Below are 21,764 nucleotides of genomic sequence, written 5' to 3' on the forward strand. Positions count from 1 at the left end.
CAACACAGGATATAACATGTACTACCCCTTTATCTACAATTCCGACATCTAAAAAGCACTGAAAAATACTTAATTTGGTGGCAAAATTGACTGAATTTATTTGAGACGATTCATAGTCTCCATTCAACATAGTGTGAATATTCAAACACTTTACTACAACTATATCAATGTGCTTGATTATAGATTCTATGGTATTGCTTCAATTTTTTGGAGGGATACATGGAATATGTACTGTATTACTTTTCAAAAATTCCCCAAATTCTGAATTCCAAATGTATCTGGCTCCAAGGATTTTAGATAGGAGATTATGGACCTTGGTTGTACAGAATCTGTTCGTGAGTCATTATTTTTACTGAGGAGAGAATGGGAGATAAGGGGCTTACGCAAGAGCCCAGAGATTAAAATTATTATAAAGAACACTACATAAGCAGAGAATTATTTATAAAAATAGGTTACAGAGATGAGAAAATTTCTGTTTGCTCTACTAACAGCAAATGTTTAAAAGCATACAGAGTTTACTGTTAAAGATCATTAGTTCTAGGCAGAACTACTTCCTAAATAAGGTTTGTCAAACCCAAATAATGACAAAAATACATGGACTCCAATCTTCAGGTTTTAATTTGCTCTAATGGAGGAAATGTTTTTTACATATTGGTTAATTCTCTCAGCTGCAATCTGAGACTATATACCTTCATTAAAATGATATATGAACTGAGGCTGGCCAAGCTTGGGAACTGCTGAAACCCCAATGATGTGTATACATGAGCGCATTATATTATTCCATCTACTTTCGTATGTGCTCATTTTCGTAGTAAACCTAAAAATTATTTCTCTTTCTTCCTGATTAGAACAGTAAATAAAGTTAAACATTTTCCTATAAGATTTCACTAATTTTGGAAAAGAAAATGACTGTTATTTAATAATTAAAAGCTATTCTGTGAAAGAGCTCTAAAAAAAACAGTGAAGTATGTACAGAATTGATATAACATACAAGCAAACCCACACTTCCAAAATTCAGATGTCAATAAAAGTTGATTTCCACTGGTTATTACAAAGTCCTTGCAGCTCATGGCTGCCCCTGCCTAAAGTAGCAGATAACAGGCAATAAAAGATATTTTAGAATGCTTGGCTAAAAAGTCAATTAATATATAAAAAAATCTCATGTTGAACATCTTTTCTTAACCTTAAAAATTGACTTATTGCGTTTTAAACAGTCAATTTCAATTTATAGCCTACGGTGTTTATTAACAACTTCTAAAATTCCAGTTATAAATGGAGAAGCACACTAACCTCTGCCCAGGCTTTCAGCACAGCTAAGATCTCCATGGTAGAAGCACTTTCATTATATAAGTGACTCAGAGCTTCTTTTCCAGCCTGTATTTTTGTTAATGATGAAACAAGCAACTGATGAACTCTTCGGAGATCATTAAGGTCACTCACAACTCCACTTGCTATCCAGGCACTGCAAACCTGGTTTTTAAGAAAATCAAGTTACATTTAAAAATTATAAATACCTCCCTTGTAAGTTCAGCAGAGCTCACCCATATCTCAGGAATCTAGACAATGAAATCATCTTGCTATCAGGAAACCCAAAGGATGTGGCTGATAATGCCAGTCAAAAGCCAGCATTGTAAAAGGGAATGAAGTCTAAGGTTGAAGCAAGGAAACCAGTGCTGGTTAGTATATAAATCAGAGAGTTTCAGGTGTTATTAATATGGAGAAATGCAGCCACGAAAGGTACCACTTTAATAAATGTTTGGATTAACATTTGAATTAAATCTTCAATCTTGATTGGAGCGCCTGGGTGGCTCAGTTGGTTGAACGTCCAACTTCAGCCTGGCTCATGATCTCGTGATTCGTGGTTTGAGCCCCACATCTGCGCTCTCTATGCAGAGCCTGCTTGGGATCCTCTGTTCCTCTCTCTCTTCCTCTGCCCCTCCCCTGCTCACTCTCTCTCTCTCTCTCAAAAATAAATAAAACATTAAAAAAAAATTCAATCTTGATTATTTCTTCTTACTCTTTTAAAAGCAGAGATTGTGTGGTTAATATAACTGCTGAAAGATAAAGAACTTAACAGTTAAAACCCCAATGAAAATTTTGGTTATTTTGAAAATGAGATACTAAAAATGTTTTAAAACAAAACATCATTAATAATTCTCCAATGCATGGGGCGCCTGGGTGGCGCAGTTGGTTAAGCGTCCGACTTCAGCCAGGTCACGATCTCGCGGTCCAGGAGTTCGAGCCCCGCGTCAGGCTCTGGGCTGATGGCTCAGAGCCTGGAGCCTGTTTCCGATTCTGTGTCTCCCTCTCTCTCTGCCCCTCCCCCGTTCATGCTCTGTCTCTCTCTGTCCCAAAAATAAATAAACGTTGAAAAAAAAAATAATTAAAAAAAAAATAATTCTCCAATGCAAACAATTTGCTCAATTATCAGAGGTTTTCCTGGATCACAGTATTTTTCTTTTTCTAGAAAAAAACTAATTTTTCCTCTTCCATCTATTTATTTACTTCCTGTCTCATTTAACAAAAGATTTTAATGACTTATAGCAAGAATACAAACAATGAAGTGATAATAGAGACCTCATACAACATTTAATACAGTTCCCTGAATATTCAAGGTACTAAAATACAAGTGAATTCAAGTGAATAAAAGAAAGTTGAAAGAATGGACTAAAGTTAGTTTATTCCATTATGTTTAGAAATAATTCAAAGTCAGTTCTGCTTTAGGGCTGGATATTGAAAGTCTGACAATCACTCCCAGAAAAGTAACTTTAAAACTGTAGATTATAATGGCTCTTAGATACATGAAAAAATGTTCGATCTCACTTGAAATACAAATCTAAAGTATTCTAAGATACCCTGTGCTAAGAGAGGTTTTTACTTTTTAAGTTCTGTCTTTTTAACCATTTACCTGACATGCTTTGGCAGTGACATCAGGTGGTGTCTCTGAGGCGAAGGCTGGCCTAAGTGCCGCTCCTACCTGGCAACAAATGATAGGAAATACCAAGCATCAATAAGTAAGACAGCGCAAACTCTTCATCTCTTTAATATTTTTAAATTGTTTACAATAGGTATTCTGGACACCTGTTTCTTTCTGCCTGTCCACTATATCTGTTTTTAGATAAAAGCACCTCAATTTTCCTTTGAGGAACCTTCTCTTATCTCCTGTTGTTGCTATGGAGATGAGAGCACTGGTGACTCCAGGGATCCAACCAGGGGTAATGAAAGCTCTCCTTGAAGACGTTTGCTGGGAATACTGGGACAGAAACATGGTCTCTTTTTAAGACTGGGTGCGTGGAGCACCTGGACGGCTCAGTCGGTTAAGTGTCTGACTCTTGGTTTCAGCTCAGGTCGTGGAGCCCTGAGTCAGGCTATGTGCTGGCAGTGCAGGGCCTACTTGGGATTCTGTCTCCTTCTCTCTCTGCCCCTCCCCCATCTGCACTCTGACTCTCTCAAAATAAATAAATTTAAGAAAAAAAAAAGACTGGGTGCTAAGAGAGAGCCATTTTGATACAACTTGGAGAGAGCAAACTTGAGAATAAAGCTGGTGTAGAAGACAACAGAGCCAACTGCGATTCTTGAAAATAATTTTCCTCTTCAGTTTAAGTGAGCTATAATTATATTTCTATCATTGCAATTTTTTAAAACAAGCTCTATGCCCAACATGGGGCTCGAACTCATGACCCTGAGATTGAGAGTCCCATGCTCTACCCATTGAGCCGGCCAGGTGCCACTCATTTGCAATTTTAAGAGGACTAAGAATATAACAGAGCTCCCCTTACAGTGAATTGTAATATTTCATTCTAATATGACAGTTCTATATAACTCGAGTCCCTTCCTTTTGCTTTCTCCTGGAACATACATGGGCATTTCCTGCTAGGAAGATGTGACGGAGACAGCTAGTCAACTGGTAAACTGTTCCTGGTTCCCTAAATGCTAACCCACAAAAGCTGCCTCTGAATCATGAGAGGTAGGGAAGGATAAATGTTGCTGGAGGATTACATGTAATGTGTGTGATAGAACACTCATCTATTCCAGGAGTGACAAGCATGTAGCCTAAATGGAATATTTAGTAATGATTTAGCATATCTTAGGAATATTCAGGTATTTTGTAAAGAATTTAATTAGCAGAGTACTTTATTCCCCCACATTACCTAGCAGGTTTTGACTATTAACCTTTACTGTTATAAAAGACCTGTTTATGTACCACTTTGCTTTTACTTTGGAGATTTCTTCTTCAAACACAGACATTTTCTATATGCTGATTATATATTGGTGACATATTAGCAGAGACATATACTCATTATGTAAAAAAAAAAAGTAGTAAATACTTTCACAGACTTTTTATCCAAGGTGTTAAAAAATAAAATTCTCTAACAGAAAGTGCTTACATTGGCTTGATACTGTTCCAGGATCACATGACCTGGAAACTCTGGTTCTGGAATAGCTGCAAATCGCCGAATAACAACTAACAGTGTTTCAAGGCCAGAAAGACGGAGCTGGTCACTATGATCTGTGGCAGCCATAAAGGCCATGCGAATTAAGTCGGCAAGATGTAGCACCAAAAAGTCATCTACAAGATTAAAAAAGTCTTATCAAGAAAAAGCATATGCTGGAACTAAGATTTATGTTAAATAATCATTTCTTCTCCCTTTGATTTCACAGACGTTTCTAGACTTTCTTTTAAATACCTCTGATTTGATTTACTGTTTTGTTTTATTGTTTGTTAAACATAGAATTTAAAGATGGAGTTACTAGGCTCCTGCAAACAATCACAGCAAGAAACTCCCAAAGCAAACAATTACACAGCTATTCAAAAACCAAAGGCAAAATTAGCATCCTTTAAAAGAGTATTAGTAGTACTATCAATAAAAACTTTGTTCGGACTTTTCGATAAAAGCATTTTAGAAGATATTTAGGAAACTTTGGGTGTTGACGAATTAGGCAGCTAATTTTTCTCTTTGTGCCAAGTTGAAGCTAAAAGACTTAACGTTTCTTTTGAAAAACAGTTTTATGTGGTTCTTTATTTGGACTAGATTATCTTATTTTTCTATGTCTTGGCACACATACAAATAACAGGAATATTAAAAAATATTTGTAGCTATAAAATTATAAATGAGAATTCCTTTCATTCCTACAATACGTTCTTCGGTATAATAATGCTACAGGACACAGGACAATCCTTTAATAATATTCCAACAATAAAATGTTCAGGGGTACAACTAAATTCTACCTAAAATATATCTGGGACTAATTTTAAGAATGTTATGGGTCACGATAAAGAAACCAACTCATCTTAGCAAGTGCCAATTACAATTTTAATTGGGAACAAAGGAATTACTGAGCATCTCTGATATACTAATTTTATACCTATTGGTCTAGCATGGTGCTTATCACTCAATAAATGCTTGCTTGAAAAATCATTAAAACACAGATACCTAATTCGTACTCCCACACTGACAATAGCAACATTTTGCTATATAATTCTTTTGTCTGGTAAAAAATATATCCATGGCTTTTAGATATGTGCACTGTGTCTTTGAACATAATGTGCTTAAGTGAATTTTGAAAATTAGACATCAAACCATAATACACACACAGATCCCTTTAGGTACAGACAATAAAACTGAACAAAAAAAGGGGGAAATGATCTTGCAAGCAGGTTTACTTTACAATGTGATACGCTCAAATGTTTTCTGGGTAATATTTATGAAACCAAAATAATCTATAAGCAAAATTACTATAGGTTATAATTCAGAAAATAAATTTTCGGAGCTACCTAATAGTGCACAAACTACTTTCCAAGAACATGATTATAAACTTAACTCATGCACATACCCATTAAACATAAGTAAATGACTATTTAAGAAACTTAATCATTAAAAATGTGTTTAAACATTAGAACTATGCTTAACTTTTAGCTTATATAAATATTATAGTCAGTTTCATAGCTGATTTGGAACAATACAAACTCTTTCTAGTTTTACTTCTTAAATTAATATTAAAAACATAGGCAGACAACATTTCTATGTATATGCTTTGGTCTCTTCATTATTATGTCACTTACTTCTTGAATCCCTTTTTTTCATTTCTTGTGCTAAAGCAATGTCAAAATGTGCGCTGTGTGCATTCTCACACTGGTTAATTATCCTACAGACACATTCGGCAGCAAAGACTCTAGTGGCCCATCGGGGATTGGTAAAGGGATAGGATTTGTCATCATTTCTGGTGGTCAGAACTGAGGCATCATCCCCTTTATCTCCTTCCTCTTCTTGCATTGTATCCACACAAGTTACAGTTGTAAAATCTTTTATCAAGGGAGAATACATGTAATTACAATCAAATGGAAGACATATTTATGACTTCAAATTGAGACTAGAATTGTTGCTTATACATCTTCAACAGTGTAATATAATCATATCTAGTAACTACAGACAGCAGTGGTATCCAAAGAAATGCTGTAAGAACTGTTCCAGGTCAAAATGACAAAGTTGTTCCAATTATATTGAAAGTTAACAAACTAAACATGATACTATAGACATGATACTAAATACTAGGATAATCATCAGTCCCCTGTATGTAGACAGTTATGCTTAAGGAGGCTCAAAATTCTCTCGTATCCAGAGTATGAGGGATTGCACTAGGGAGACTGTTTTAACACTAGGGCCTTGAACAGATTTAAGAAGGTTCCTGAACCTACTAAACACGCCTGAAAATATTTTTCTTAAGATAGGCTCATTTCTGTCATTTATAGTCTCATATTTTCCCAATGGCCTGAGCAGTGAGGAATGAATTATTTCTTCCTTATATTAACTGTTAACTTATTAACTCTGTTTAACTCAACTTCAAATTGAACTAGGCTATAAAAGAGACCAACCTTTTTTCCCTTAAAATATCTTCTTTTAAACTTTTTTTACTTTTTGGGGCGTTTGGGTGGCTCACTTGGTTAAGTGTCTGACTTCAGCTCAGGTCATGATGTCATGGTTCGTGGGTTCAAACCCCGTGTCGGGCTGACAGCTCAGAGCCTAGAGACTACTTTGAATTCCATGTCTCCTTCTCTCGCTTTCTGCCCCTCCCCCACTTGTGCCTGTCTCTCAAAAATAAATGTTAAAAAAAAATTTTTTTTAATAAATTGTTTTTATTTTTTGAGAAAGAGTGCACATGCAAGCAGGAAAGGGACAGTGGGAGACAGAGGGAGAGAATCTTAAGCAGGCTCCACACTCAACATAGACCCTGACAAGGGGCTTGATCTCCTGTGAGATCATGACCTGAGCCAAAATCAAGGGTCAGATGCTTAACCGATTAAGCCACCCAGGGCCCCTTAAATTATCTTGTATGTCAACATTTCTTGAGTGTGTTATGAAAGCAAAGATGTCACAAAATTATAGCAAAGTCCTGTCTTAAGACTAAGGTAATAAATCAACAAACAGACTGAAATGTGTGTTTTCATTTTTTGTTTAAAAAAAATTTTTTTAATGTTTATTTTTGAGACAGAGACAGCACACAAGTGAGGGAGGGGCAGAGAGAGAGGGAGACACAGAATCTGAAGCAGGCTCCATGCTCCTAACCATCAGCACCTAACCTGATATGGCACATGAACCCATGAACTGTGAGATCATGATCTGAGCCGAAGTCAGATGCCCAATCTACGGAACCACCCAGTCGCCCTATGTGTTTTCTTAATAAGAAAGGATAAAGCCAAACTACAAAGGATAAAGAACAAATGGTAAAAGAAAACTGAGCACAAAGCTCTGGGAGATACCAGAAATAGGTGAGATACCAGAAAAGTGTAATCAACCTGTTTACGCACATACAGATTTTCCAAAGGAGAAGTTCTTGTAAGTTCTCAAGTGGTGGGATAGAAGAGAGCCTCAACAAAGGAAAACATATAAAGCATAGTAACTGAAAGAACAGATATAAATCAATGGAAGAGAAGAGGAGCAATAAGCATCAAGGGAGACAGTGGAGAATGTAAAACAAAGTTTTAAAAATGATGTCTTTCTTCCTTTAACATAATTCAAATACATTAAATTATAAAGCTTGAGTAACTGAGTTTAAGAGCTACTGAAATATAGTAGGAAGCTGAATTTTACTATTATTTTTTTAAAGTTTTTATTTAAATTCTAGTTTAACATATAGTGTAACATTGGTTTCAGGAGGAGAATTCAGGGATTCATCACTTACACATGACACTCAGTACTCCTCACAAGTGCATTCCTTACTACCCATCACCCACCTAGCCCATCTCCCCCACACCTCCCTCCATTAATCCTCAGTTTGTTCTCCATAGTTAAGAGTCTCATGGTTTATTTCCCTCTTTTTGTTCCTTAAATTCCACATATGACTGAAATCATAAGGTACTGGTCTTTCTCTGACTGACTTTTTTCACTTAGTTTAACAGTCTAGTTCCATCCATGTCACCGCAAATGGCAAGATTTCATTCTTTTTTTTTTTTTTTTTTGAGACAGAGAGAGCATGAGTGGGGGAGGGGCAGAAACAGAGGGAGAGAAGGAGAATCCCAAGCAGGTTTCGCATTGTCAGCACAGAGCCTGACACGGGGCTCAAACTCACATGAGACTATGACCTGAGCCAAAATCAAAAGTTAGACACTTAGCTGACTGAGCCACCCATGTACCCCAAGATTTCATTCTTTTTGATGGCTGAGTAATATTCCACTGTATACATACACCACATCTTTTTTATCCATTCATGGATATTTGGGCTCTTTCCATAATTTGGCTATTGTTGATAGTGCTGTTATAAACATTGGGGTGCATGTGCCCCTTTGAATCAGTATTTTTCTATCTTTTGGATAAATACCTATTAGTGCAATTGCTGGATGGTAGGACAGCTCTATTTTTAATTTTCTGAGGAATCTCCATACTGTTTTCCAGAGTGACTGTATCAGTTTGCATTCCCACCAACAGTGTAAGAGGGTTCCCCCTTTCTCTGCATCCTTGCCAACATCGGTTGTTTCCTGTGGTGTTAATTTTAGCCCTTCTGACAGGCGTGAGGTGGTATTTCAACATAGTTTTGATTTGTATTTCCCTGAGGATGAGTGACGTTGAGCATCTTTTCATGTGTCTGTAAGCCCTCTGTATGTCTTCTTGGAAAAATGTCTATTCATGTTTTCTGCCCTTTTTTTTCACTGGATTATTTGTTTTTTAGGTCGTGAGTTTTAAAAGCTCTTATAGATTTTGGATACTAATCCTTTATCAGATATGTCATTTGCGAATATCTCTCATTCCATAGGTTGGCTTTTAGTTTTGTTGATTGTTCCCTTGGCTGTGCAGAAGTTTTTGTCTTGATGAGGTCCCAATAGTTCATTTTGCTTTTGTTTAGGAAGGTTTCTGAGAGCAGAGCATAAGTAGAAGCAGAAAGAGAGGGAGACAAAGAATCCAAAGCAGGCTCTAGGCTCTGAGCTGTGAGCACAGAGCCCAATGTGGGGCTCGAACCCACAAACTGTGAGATCATGACCTCAGCCAAAGTCAGATGCTTAACCGAGTGAGCCACCCAGATGCCCCATGGAAAGCTGGATTTTAAAGTCATGCAGGGTAAAGTCTGAATCTACCTGTGTATGTCTTTGACCATATTCCCTAACCTTTCCAAACCTTGTTTTCTCTTGTGCAAAATGGAATATTAACTGCCTACTCACTGGATGGTTAAAGGATTAAATCAGATAAAGTATGTACAGTACCTGGAACAAAACTGATTTGTCTCTTTTCTTCCTTTCATTTATTTTCTCTCTTACTCCAAAGATATAAATTTGAAAGACTCTAATACACATTCTCACTAACCATTATCTTATACTCACAAATACATTAGGTAAACAACACTATTTTTTAACCCTGTTTGAAATCAACATTATTAAGTATAGAGAAACTTGCTTGCTCAGAATGTTGTAACTTTTGATAATTTTTCTACTAAGTTGATTTGATGCAATCCCTCAACTATTATATGCATGAAAACAAACGATGGGGCTACTGTAAGTCAGGTCATCCATTTTATAGTACAAATAACCCTACTTTTTAGTTTGTTTTAGACAGGGAAGTCATAAACGACAATCAGAAGAATACTAAAACCCACAGGCCTAAGTGTTAGACTTAAACACTAGAATTTTCACTTGAAAAATGCAACAAGCAATTACAATCCAAATACTCAGACAAAATTGTCAGTGGCAAACAATTTTATAGAACATTTTCACTTTCAATTTTATTTCAACTGGTAACCACCAATACTCACCAGCGGATGCAGCAAGTACATCTTTACAAAGCTTTAACCAGAAGGAGAGCTTATCCACTGCCATAGACGTAAGCATATGATTTAAAGTCTCTTTGATATCATTGCATAACTTCTGATCTGTCTCTTTGTCTAGTAAGGTCAATAATGCCCCTTCAAGGCCCACTTCTCTGATGTTAGCATCTGACAAGAAGAAAATCGATGATCTAAGTAATACAGAAAACAAAACTGCCATATGAGAAGTACACACATTCTGGAGTTATTAAAATACTACATGCAAATATTCTCACTGCAAAGTAATAAAGCACCTCAAAGGAGAAACATAAGCCCCGTCTAGCATCCATTTCCTCTAATTCTGGAAATGCCAAAAGAATAAATTTTCTCTTGAAGATTTAACTTATCTAGCATGTATTTATTTATGTATGTATGTATGTATGTATGTATGTATGTATTTGTTTTTCATTTATTTATTTTACAGTTGAGAGAGGGAGAGAAGAATCCCAAGCAGGATCTGTGCTGACATGGGGCTCAATTCCATGAACTGTGAGATCATGACGTGAACTGAAATCAAGAGTCAGACGCTTGACCAACTGAGCCACCCAGGCAACCTGAACTTATCTAGAATTTATGAAAGCATTTAGATTCTAAAGATAATGCTACTATTACACTATTTTGTAAGAGAAATTATCTTTTAAAGACTAGAAGGAGACATCAGAGGAATAAAAGGTATAGCATAGGGAATATAAGTCAGTGGTACTATAGTAGTGTGGTATGGTGACAGATGGTAGCTACACTTGTGAACATAGCATAATGTTTATTTAAACTTGTGGAAACACGATGCTGTACATTTGAAACAAATTAACACTGTGTGTCAACTATACTTCAGTAGAAATCAGTAGGAATGTTTCAGATTAGGAGTCTAAAGACACAGAACAAACAACGTAATATGTGAATCATGGCTGGATCCTAAATTTGGGTGGTGGTAAGGGAGGGTAGTAAGGAGTCATAAAGAACATTTTTTGGATAACTGGGGAAATTTGTGTGAGAACTGCATATTCTATGATGGCTACTTTATCAGTGTTAATTTTATTAAGTGCAGAAATGATGTGTGGTCATGAAGGAAAATGTATGTATTAGGAGTGAGCTGTCATGATGTCTGCAGTCTGCTTTCAGACGGTCTGGCAAAAGATATGCATCTGTGTAAGTATGGAAAGAGAGAAAGTTATATAAAATGAATGCCATAAAGATGCTAAGTAGGTGAATATATGCGTTCACTGCACATTTCTTTGAACTTTTTCCATTTGAAAAATCACAAAATTAAAAAAAAAAATTTTTTTTTAACGTTTATTTTTGAGACAGAGAGAGACAGAGCACGAACGGGGGAGGGTCAGAGAGAGGGAGATACAGAATCCGAAACAGGCTCCAGGCTCTGAGCTGTCAGCACAGAGCCTGACGCGGGGCTCAAACTCGCAGACCACGAAATCATGACCCGAGCTGAAGTCGACCGCTTAACTGACTGAGCCACCCAGGCGCCCCCAAAATCACAAAATTTTAAAAAGGAAATATATAATGAGTTCTTTACTGTATTTTACTCCTATAGCTAAGTCAAGAATTCTAGGAACATATACAAGCATATTTATGCAATAAAAGCCTAAAGCAAAAGATGCAGATAATTTCAGTGGTAAATATAAACTGAAGGTCACTTAGGCAGAATATCTCACATGGTTAGATGATTAAAATTTCTCTGGTTAAGGTAAGTAACCAATTGTTTTCAAATGAGGTCTGCCACCTGTTTGGGTGGTTACCATACTAGTTCAGCAACGCTGATGAACTCAAGTCAAACAGTTAAAGTCTTAGTCTAACAACAAACTAAGGAGCACAGTATGACAGTAAAACACACTGAATCTGAGAGCTTTAGATATTGGAAAGCTTTGTGAAGCCTGAGACTTTCTCAAAGTGTGACAGCACTCTGGAAACTATATACATAAAAGAGTAAGATATTACCATTACTATTTTTGGAGGTTGTATGAATTTATATGTATATTTGGGTTACTCACATAATTTTAAAATAAAGACATACAGACTTAAATCTAACCAACTAAGAAATCCTTTAATTCAGTTCTAAAATAAAGAAGGGGCTAAAAACCCTTCCACCTAAAGACGACTTATCTATGATAAATTTTATTAAATGAGATTTTGGAGGAAGAAAGGCACATATGGTAAATTACTTAAGGGCTAAATCCAACTTCGATGGATTGTTGTGAAAAAACTTGCTCTAAAATTTGAGTGGCTCTCAAATTTCAATATGCATTAACAGGGATTGCAAAAACATAGAAAACAGATTGCTGGGCTTTACTCCCAGATTTTTGGTTAAGCAGATTTTGGATGGGGCCCGATAATTTGCATTTCTAACAAGTTCTTGGTGAGGTGGATATTGCTAGTTTGGGGACCTAAGTTTGAAAACAATTTTTCTAAACCAGTAACATCACTGGTTGGGAATGGCAGTAATTGTTAGTAACTGTCTCTTGTAGCAGGTTTAAGACATTATATATTAACTTTTAAATTTCATTTTAAAAATTCATGTTTAAATGAAGACTTAAAATTAAAACAATCATTTGAGGTACGCCTGGGTGACTCTGTTGGTTGAGCGTTCAGCTATGGCTCAGGTCATGATCTCATGGTTCATGACCTTGAACCCAGCGTCGGGCTTGCTGGTCAGTGCAGAGCCTAGTTCAGATCCTCTGTCCACCCCCCAACCCCCCCCCCCCCGAATTCTCTTTGTGCACCATCCACCCCCTGCTTGTGCTCTCTCTCTCAAAAATAAATAAACACTAAAAAAATTATCTGGGGTGCCTGGGGGGCTCAGTCAGTTGAGTGTCTGACTCTTGAGCACCTGACTCTTGATTTCAGCTCAGGTTGTTATCTTCCAGTTTGTGAAATTGAGCCTCATGTCGGGCTCTGTGTTGGTGTGGGGCCTGCTTCTCATTCTCTCTTTCCCTCTCTCTCTGCCCCTTCCCCACTCAGGAGCCCTCTCTCTCAAAATAAATAAAAGAACTTAAAAATTTTATTAAAAAAATCATTTGAGCTGGAGATAATGTTGACATAAAGAATTACCTAGAGTCAACTCTTCTCTGCTATCCTTAGCAAGCATAACAGCATGTTCTGAAACTTCAGCTGCTTCTCTCTGTACAAGCTGACGTAAACAAGCCAGTACTGCTCTTCTCAGTAACAAATAGGGACTACAAAGATTCACCTGAAAAATACCAATTGGGAAATGAAAGAGCTGAAATTCTTGGTGGCATTCATAATAAGTCTAATAGACATACACCGGATCCCTCCTGATTCTGTCCAGCTCATCACTAGGCTAGATTCAATTTATTAAATACACAGAAACTTCTACAAACTATTCTAGTACATATTTTTTATTACAATTTAGAAATAAATAGCTTAAGGAGTAATACATGTACTTGATTATGAAATATTCATAAACACATCCAAGCAGAAGCCTCTGGACAGTGTTAGAAGACACAAAATTTACATGAATAAAACAGTTTCGAGATAAAAGAAATACAACTGAGAAAGACTTTATTTGTAGCTTATACAATTGTGCTCATGCAACAATATTATAATGTTTTACCATCCTCTAAGTAGAAATTTATATAGATCCATATAAGCAATATAACATACTGGTTAAAAGGGAGGCTCTAGAGTCAAACTGCCTCACTTTGAGTCCTAGATCCACCATTTACTAGCTGTGTGACCCTGGGCAAATTATTTAACCTCTCCGTGCCTTAGTTTCCTTATTTGTAAAATGGAAATAACACTACCCCCATCTTATAGGGCTGTTGCAAAGTTAATTCAGAGAAACATGGAAAAGGGCTTAGCATAGTTTCTGGCACACAGTAAGTGCTCAATAAATGTTAGTTATTAACTATTATTAATAGTCTATCACTAGTCTTTTATTCAGATGCCAGAGTAAGTAAATGCATTTTCAAATAAAGACAGAAAAGAGTTTTACTCAGAAAACATATTCACCAAAAACACTCTCTAGAGACACACATTACTGACAACAGGTTTTATATGTATGTATATCTACTTGTATATAATGGATATACATGTATGTACATAGATGCTACATATCAGAGATAAAGAATATTTCTGCTAGAATGACAGACTCCTTCCACATATTTTTCTTAGAAGTGTTTGAACAATGTAAATCTCAATAGATTGTGTCTACTGAAGGTAAATGGTATGACTGTGATATACCTTAAATGAACAATTAAAAAAGCCAAAAGTTTCTGGATACAAATTTTTTCTAAGTGATTCATAAGTAGAATAAAGTCGAGTTTTTGCAATTTATTTTTTTCTAACAATGAAAGCAAAGACCAGTAAAAGTGTGGCTTATGTCAATGAATATGTGTCTTATGCTATTGATTTTCCAAGCAAATTTGAGAAAGAAGGGCATACTTCGTATAGTGATCTTTATTTAGATATGGTGTATGTGAGAAAAAACATAACTGAAGTAGGTGAGTTTGTTGAAAAGAGCAGAGGATAAATTCTGAGAAAAAGAGTAGGTGGTGACAGCTGGTTTTTAACACATAAAAAAAAAAAATGCAAAGAGAGTGAAACTAAATTTTCTCAGAAGCCAAAGACAGAAGAGGTTTGTGAATATATCATCAGTGAAACATATGGATGGGAACTGCTTTATAAATATATTTTATTATACCCTCAAGACATATCATGAACTGAAAAGTCGAAAGAGGAATGCCATTCACAAAGTCTAAAGTTAATATTCCAATCATGTTAAAGAACCACTGTTAGAAACTAGTATATAGGATAACAAGGGAGTGAAAATGTAAAAAGATTAAGTTTATTCATGCCCAAGATTATGGCTGTATTTTACAACAAAAACAAAAAAGCATTCTACAAGGCTATTTTAAAGAAAAGTTAATGAATCTATTAGTTATCTCACTGGAGTTTTACAAACATATAATACAAGGCAGGCGCAGCATTTATTCAGGCTGGTCAAACAATCTTTTAGAGACAGCATGCTTATAAAAGTACTCTTTACTTGTTTGGTAGAAAAAAAATTGAAGGCAGTCACACAAAGCAAAACGGAACATTTAATATCTCCACGTCATTCTCCAGCATTTATATTGGGAAGAGGAACAGAGTGAATTAAGGCAAACAAACCAAGCAGGCAAAATACAGAAATCAGGTCAAACTGTAATTATAATTCCTTTCTGAAATGAATATATTAAATCAAAATGATGCAAAATTAAGTGCAAGGAGTGAGTGCACTGGCTGGAGAAGGTTAGGGAGGATTTGTTTACACTGGTATTAAATAATCACCATGTAACATGCTACACATACTGGACTTTGCATTAATGGTTAGCTTAAACAAAGAGATGCAGGGGAAAACAAGAACATCTACAACCAAAATAACGACACAAAGAAACAGCACTGCAAACCTCAAAAAAAAGTTAGGAATTGAGGGTGAGGGACCTACCAACACAGAATTATCCAACAAGATCTCCTGCACAAAAACAAACGACAGACTGGTCATGACAAAACCAAAAGATAAATACTAGGATGATTTTGACAACAGTCAGCTAAGCATTAAAATATAAATGTTGATAGAGCTATCATTCAAACTGGCTTAGTTTCGACTTTAAAACTATGCCATGAATATTTCATTTTCCAACTTAAAATAGGAGTTGAACTAAGATCTTGGAAACAGTCAACTCAAGATGTAAAGATATAAAATATACAATAACTTAAAAATGTACATTTATGTAATTAGATTTTCCTTTGGAAACTCTCATTAAGCCTCAGTAACAAAGCCAGATCAAATAGACATGAGTGTTAAAAGAGTGATCTAGATTGCATTCAAATGAACAGGTGTCCAGCAAGGGACAAAGTTAATGGTTTACTTCATCACAAGTTAATTATAAATTTTTTACTCTTGGAAGCCAACTTTTAAAACTTAGAATACTCAGAATTGCTAGTGTAGCTAAGACCAAGTTCAGAATGGAAGTTAAACAGCATGCAGTTAGAAGAAAACCCTTTCAGTATGATTCTTTCCTAATGATGAAATATATTCTGAATCTTCAGGGAGTTTCAATTAAAATGAAAACACTTCATGCTAAATAATTAAATTCTTTGTAGAAAAGAAAATCTGATTATAAAGTTGTTAAACAGGAAAGCAAAAGCAATTTTCTTACTATAGGAAATACTCTAAAATATAATAAATTCAATCTAATAAATTTAGAATAAAAGCTTACTAAAAAATTAAGACATGAAATTAACAAACTATAGTGATAGCAATTTTTGAATGACTTCTGAATAAGAAAAAATCATTTTACTGCTTAAATATTATGAGTAACATAAATAATATTTGTTAATTGTTAATTTTGATTTTCACAACTGCTCTTAATATTCCAAGAGAAACATCCAATAGTAATCTCTATTCTTTATATGTAAACTTTCTCAGTCTGGGAAAAAAAAGAGTAACAAATTTAATCAGTTCTAATTCACTAAGAATTAGTAAGTTTTGCTCTTTATTTCTCAATAAATATAATGGAGAGTGAAAGTCTGACCAACTTGCAAAGGAATGGCTATTTTTCAACAATTGGTTTTGGGGATGGTTCTTTGAATTAGAGAATAATATTCCTAGGGAAAAGTCATTGAGTAGTAAAGGTAAAAAAAAAAACCCTTTTCCAGTGCTATTTTCTCTAATATGTGTTTAACCTAGAGAGGAACCAAGTTTCTATCAGAAAAGTCAGTCACATCCTTTTTTTAAGAGTCTTACATAACTTTGACCATAAAAATCACTATGAACATTAACATAATGTCTAAGTTATATGTTAGAAAATAAAAACTACTACATACTGAGTGGTTATTAAGTGCCTAGAACATGTGCCTTAATGGGTGGTATCTCATGCAATCTTTGTTTTATAGACAAGATAGCTGAGGCTGGAAGAGGTTATGGGACTTCTCTAAGGCCACAAAGCTAGGAGGTGGTAGAGATGAGGTTAAGAGCTAATCAAAACTACAAAGTCAGTAAGAAATAAAGAAATGGGAACTTAACAAGGAGTTCAGAAACTGGATTCTAGGGGCGCCTGGGTGGCTCAGTCGGCTGAGCGTCCAGCTTGGGCTCAGGTCATGATCTTGTGGTCCGTGAGTTCGAGCCCCTCATTGGGCTCTGTGTTGACAGCTTGGAGCCTGAAGCCTGCTTCAGATTCCGTGTCTCCCTCTCTCTCTGTCCCTTCCCTGCTCATACTCTGTCTGTCTCTCTCTAAAATAAAAAACATAAAAAAATTAAAAAAAAAAAAAAAGAAACCTGGATTATAGACTTAGAGCTACCACTACTTCTAGATATGTTACCTTGGACAAATTATTTGACTTTTTTGGTGCTTGGTTTTGTTTTGTTTTTTTTTGGGGGGGGGGGGAAGATTGCTTTTAATGATATTTGAAGTTCTTTCAAGGTCTGAAATGCTGTATATCCCGCCTTCAGCTTGTGAATGAAAGGTCTGTCTAAAGTAATAATTCTCAACTGTCATGTTACTAATGGGAATGTGTTGTAAACATTCTAGGGGCAGAAATAGTTTAAAAGCAATGGTGTCAAGTTTTAATTCCAAATGTAACCCAATTTTTGAGGCAAATTTAGATAGAAACTGGTGATACTCAAGGTAAATCTTAAAACCATTGATGATTATGAACCATTTACCAGAACTTTTAGCATTTAGCTTGCATTATTTATTAAACATATTATTAGAACCCAGATATTGATGCATATGACACTAGAATATTAAGGAAAAATGTTATTTTCCCATCTGAGGTGGAGAGAACTTTATATATAATTATTTGAAATAATGTCACATACATTTTTTCCATGTCCTACAGCATTTATACAGTACCCAGGACATTTGAGCATCCAATACATGTTTACTGATTAATGAATAAACGTTCCAAATGGTAAGTTCAAAACTAATAGAACAAAACTGAATCAATATATGAGAGGTTTGAGATGTGATTACATGAAATTTGGCCCTACCCACTAAAAAAACCAGAAACGAGAGGAAATAGCTATTGTACACAGACTAGAGAATTATTAAATATAAATCTAAGTTTCCAATGAAAAAAAACTAAGGACTCACTTAAAATTTTATACTCACACAGAGGCAGCTGACCAAGCTAGACAGGTTGACATGTCTTGGAGCAAACATATGAAGCTGCTGAAGGCAAGAGATGGCCTGAGCTTGAACAAGGCAGTCTGGGTTGTCCTGCATCACCGCACAACCCAAAAGACAGGAAGTCCTTAAGGTGGAAATGGAAGTAGTATTACCTAAAATGAAAGCACAAATCTTTGAATAATTCGTCTATGAAATCATTCCTCTTTAAACTCATATTACTGAGTTTATTAATTTTAACCAATTTTAAACTTAAGGATCTGTGAAGTAAATTTCTTCTACAAAAGAAAGCCAGGTGACAGATTTTTGGGTTATATTAGTTACTCCTAGTCTGAAAAATTTGTCAATACAAATCACTAGGCAAATAAGAACCTCAGCCTATCTGAAGGCTACACCAAAATTTCATGAAAAGTGGAATTAGAATGGCTAATGAACTTAGCCCTGCTTATATTAGTTGAGTTTCTTTCAAATATTAAAATCATTCATGGACTTTACATTTGAAAAGATCAGATTACCTGAGTTTTGGGACTTAGTCATTTATTTCTTAGAAGAGAGAAGCTCTTTACACTATTCCACTTGAATTTTTCACTTCAATTGTTAAGAAAAGCATATTAAAAATATATCTAATCTTTCTAAATACGACACTCATCTTTTCAAGGTAAAAGAAATCAGACTAGATGGCATTTCACAAAATATACTGATCACCTACTATGTGCCAATCATAAAGGCTTTTCAACTTTTCCCTCATTTGATAGAAAAGGAAACCAAAGACCAAAGACAAAGATTTTCCAAAGGTCATCCAATGAACTGGTGGTGGAGTGGGGCATCTCGCTGGCACAGTTGGTTAAACATCCGACTCCTGATTTGGGCCCAGGTCATGATCTCATGTTTTGTGAGACTGAGCCCTGTGTTGAGTTTTGCACTGACAGCACGGAGCCTGCTTGGGGTTTTCTCTTTCTCTTTCTCAAAAATAAATAAATAAACTTAAAAAAAAAAAAAAAAAGTAGTGGTGGAGCTTACATTAAGTTTCCTACTTTCTATGTTATTTTCTATTATGTCAACATGCAGGAGTCAAAATCTTCTTCCTGACTCTCAATATTCTGCTCATGTATTTGCATAGAACACTGTGCTAAACTCCACTTCACTGACAAGTATTTGAGTCAGTAATAAGAAGTGAATTCATTTTCACATGTGTATTTTTAATTTAAAACATCACAAAATGAGCTATGCATACCCTGTAGTTCTGGACCCAAAGTAGTAATAAGGGCATTCAAACAGCGACCAAGACTTTGTTGAACTTCAGCATGAGTAGGAGGCACATTTAACAATAACATTATAATAAGAGAAAGGGTGGGTTCCACATGCATATGGTACAGTGGGCCAGCAGAATCAATAATCAGTGATAGCGAATGTAGTGCCCAGGTCTGTGAAGACAGAGAAAAACAATTTAAAATGCTACAGCAGCATTAAGAAACATAAAACACAATGAATTGTTCTTTGTTGAAGGAAATGATAAAGTAACAAGACAGTATAGTACTTGTGTGCTATTATAACTAACCTGGAAAGAGAAACAGAGAACATACAAAGTTTAAGAAAAAATTTCTCTCAAATATCCAGTAAAAAACCCTGACAATCATCTAATTTCGAATGCTAAACTTAAATCTATCTCAGTACTAAGAATTCCAAGATTGGGGTGCCTGGGTGGCTCAGTCGGTTGAGCGTCCAACTTCGGCTCAGGTCATGATCTCACAGCTCATGAGTTCAAGCCCCGTGTCGGGCTCTGTGCTGACAACTCAGAGCCTGGGGCCTGCTTTGGATTCTGTGTCTCTCTCTCTCTCTGCCCCTAAACAACTCCCATTCTGTCTCCGTCTCTCTCAAAAATAAGTAAACATTAAAAAAAATAAAAATAAAAAAAAAAAAGAATTCCAAGATAATGTTTGGTTCTTGTAACTAATAGCTTGAACTAAATCTAGTTTACCGTAAAGTGTTTTTTGTTCAATCTACGTGGAGAACAAAAATTCAAGTTTTTAAAAGATTCAACAAGATTTACAATTACATGCAGTAATATGGACAAATCTCTTGAATGTAATGTTGAAGAAAGCCAGACATAAAAGAGTATGTACCATATGATTCCAATGATATAAAGTATAAAAGCAGGCAAAACTAACATATGATGCTGCAAATTAGGATGTGGTTATCCTTGGTAGGACAGGTAATAACTAGAAGAGAACATGAGAGCGTTTGGGGTATTGATAATGTTCTATTTCTTGATCTAGGTGCTGGTTACATGGTGTATTTAGTTTGTATACTTTACTCACAGAGACGCACACTTATGATAAGTGCACTTTTACAAACATATAAAAATAAATATATATGTATTAAATAAGTGTATACATTATATATATAAATATTAATATAGTAAACAAACAGATTTGCCTTTGAGACAAATCTGCCCTGCCACATGGTTTTATAAATAAAGCTTCACTGAAACACAGTCGTGCTCATTCATTTACATACTATTTATGACTGCTACTGCTACAATGGCAGAACTGAGCAGCTGACAGAGAGTGTATGGCATGTAAAGTGTACATAATTTACCATATGGCTCTGAAAATAATAAGTTGGTCAACTCTGGTTTAAATGAAACAAGACTCTACCAGTACCTCAGAATGAGGTTGTCTTTGGAGACAGGGCCTTTAATGAAGTTAAAATGAGGCTATTAGAGCAAGCCCTAATCCAATGTGACTAGGGTCCTTCTAAGAAGATAAAATTTGGACACAGTAATGCTAGAGATGTACATGCACAAAGGAAAAACCATGTGAAGATACAATGAGAAGGTGACCAACTGCAAGCCAAGGAAAGAGGGCTCAGAAGAAACCAAACTTCTGACATTTTGATCTAGGACTTCTAGCCTACAGAACCATGAGAAAACAAATTTCTGCTATTTAAGCCAACCAGTGAATGAATGAATGAATGAATGAAAGAAAGAAAGAAAGAAAGAAAGAAAGAAAGAAAGAAAGAAGGAAAGAAAGAAGACTGGCCATATACTGACAACCAAGCAGTCAGACAGATGATGGGTATAACAGATTCCTTATAGTATACACTCTATCTACTTCTATATACATTTGAAGGACATAAAAATTCCTCCCTTTAGGAAATTCAGAAAGCTTTATCCCTCTTATCAATGAATGTATAAGAAAGCTTAGAGTACTAAACATTCTACAAAAATAAACTGTTAAGTCAGAGACAGCAGTAATCAAGAACAGTCAGATTTAATGACACTGGAAGCCACTAAAAGCATTTAAATTAATCAACTGAAAAAGTATTCGATGTAAA

At 35.5% G+C, this 21,764-nt stretch overlaps 1 protein-coding gene across 6 annotated transcripts in view; it reads right to left on the reverse strand.

Moving 5' to 3' along the window:
* Positions 1 to 21,764, reverse strand: part of HEATR5A (HEAT repeat containing 5A) — a 122,188-nt gene that overhangs the window by 28,469 nt on the left and 71,955 nt on the right. For 4 of the 6 annotated variants that reach the window (XM_030318885.1, XM_030318884.1, XM_030318882.1 and 1 more), the window contains exons 20-28: positions 19,663 to 19,852; positions 18,414 to 18,583; positions 15,746 to 15,772; positions 13,351 to 13,489; positions 10,240 to 10,419; positions 6,065 to 6,304; positions 4,389 to 4,570; positions 2,909 to 2,977; positions 1,291 to 1,470 (exon numbers count right to left, since the gene is read on the reverse strand). In XM_030318885.1, the coding sequence (XP_030174745.1) occupies positions 1,291 to 1,470; positions 2,909 to 2,977; positions 4,389 to 4,570; positions 6,065 to 6,304; positions 10,240 to 10,419; positions 13,351 to 13,489; positions 15,746 to 15,772; positions 18,414 to 18,583; positions 19,663 to 19,852 (1,377 nt within the window). The remainder of the gene's footprint in view (positions 1 to 1,290; positions 1,471 to 2,908; positions 2,978 to 4,388; positions 4,571 to 6,064; positions 6,305 to 10,239; positions 10,420 to 13,350; positions 13,490 to 15,745; positions 15,773 to 18,413; positions 18,584 to 19,662; positions 19,853 to 21,764) is intronic. The other 2 variants (XM_032593695.1, XM_030318886.2) reach the window with 1 other exon arrangement.

Source organism: Lynx canadensis, chromosome B3, assembly GCF_007474595.2.
Source record: "Lynx canadensis isolate LIC74 chromosome B3, mLynCan4.pri.v2, whole genome shotgun sequence".
NCBI lineage: Eukaryota > Metazoa > Chordata > Mammalia > Carnivora > Felidae > Lynx > Lynx canadensis.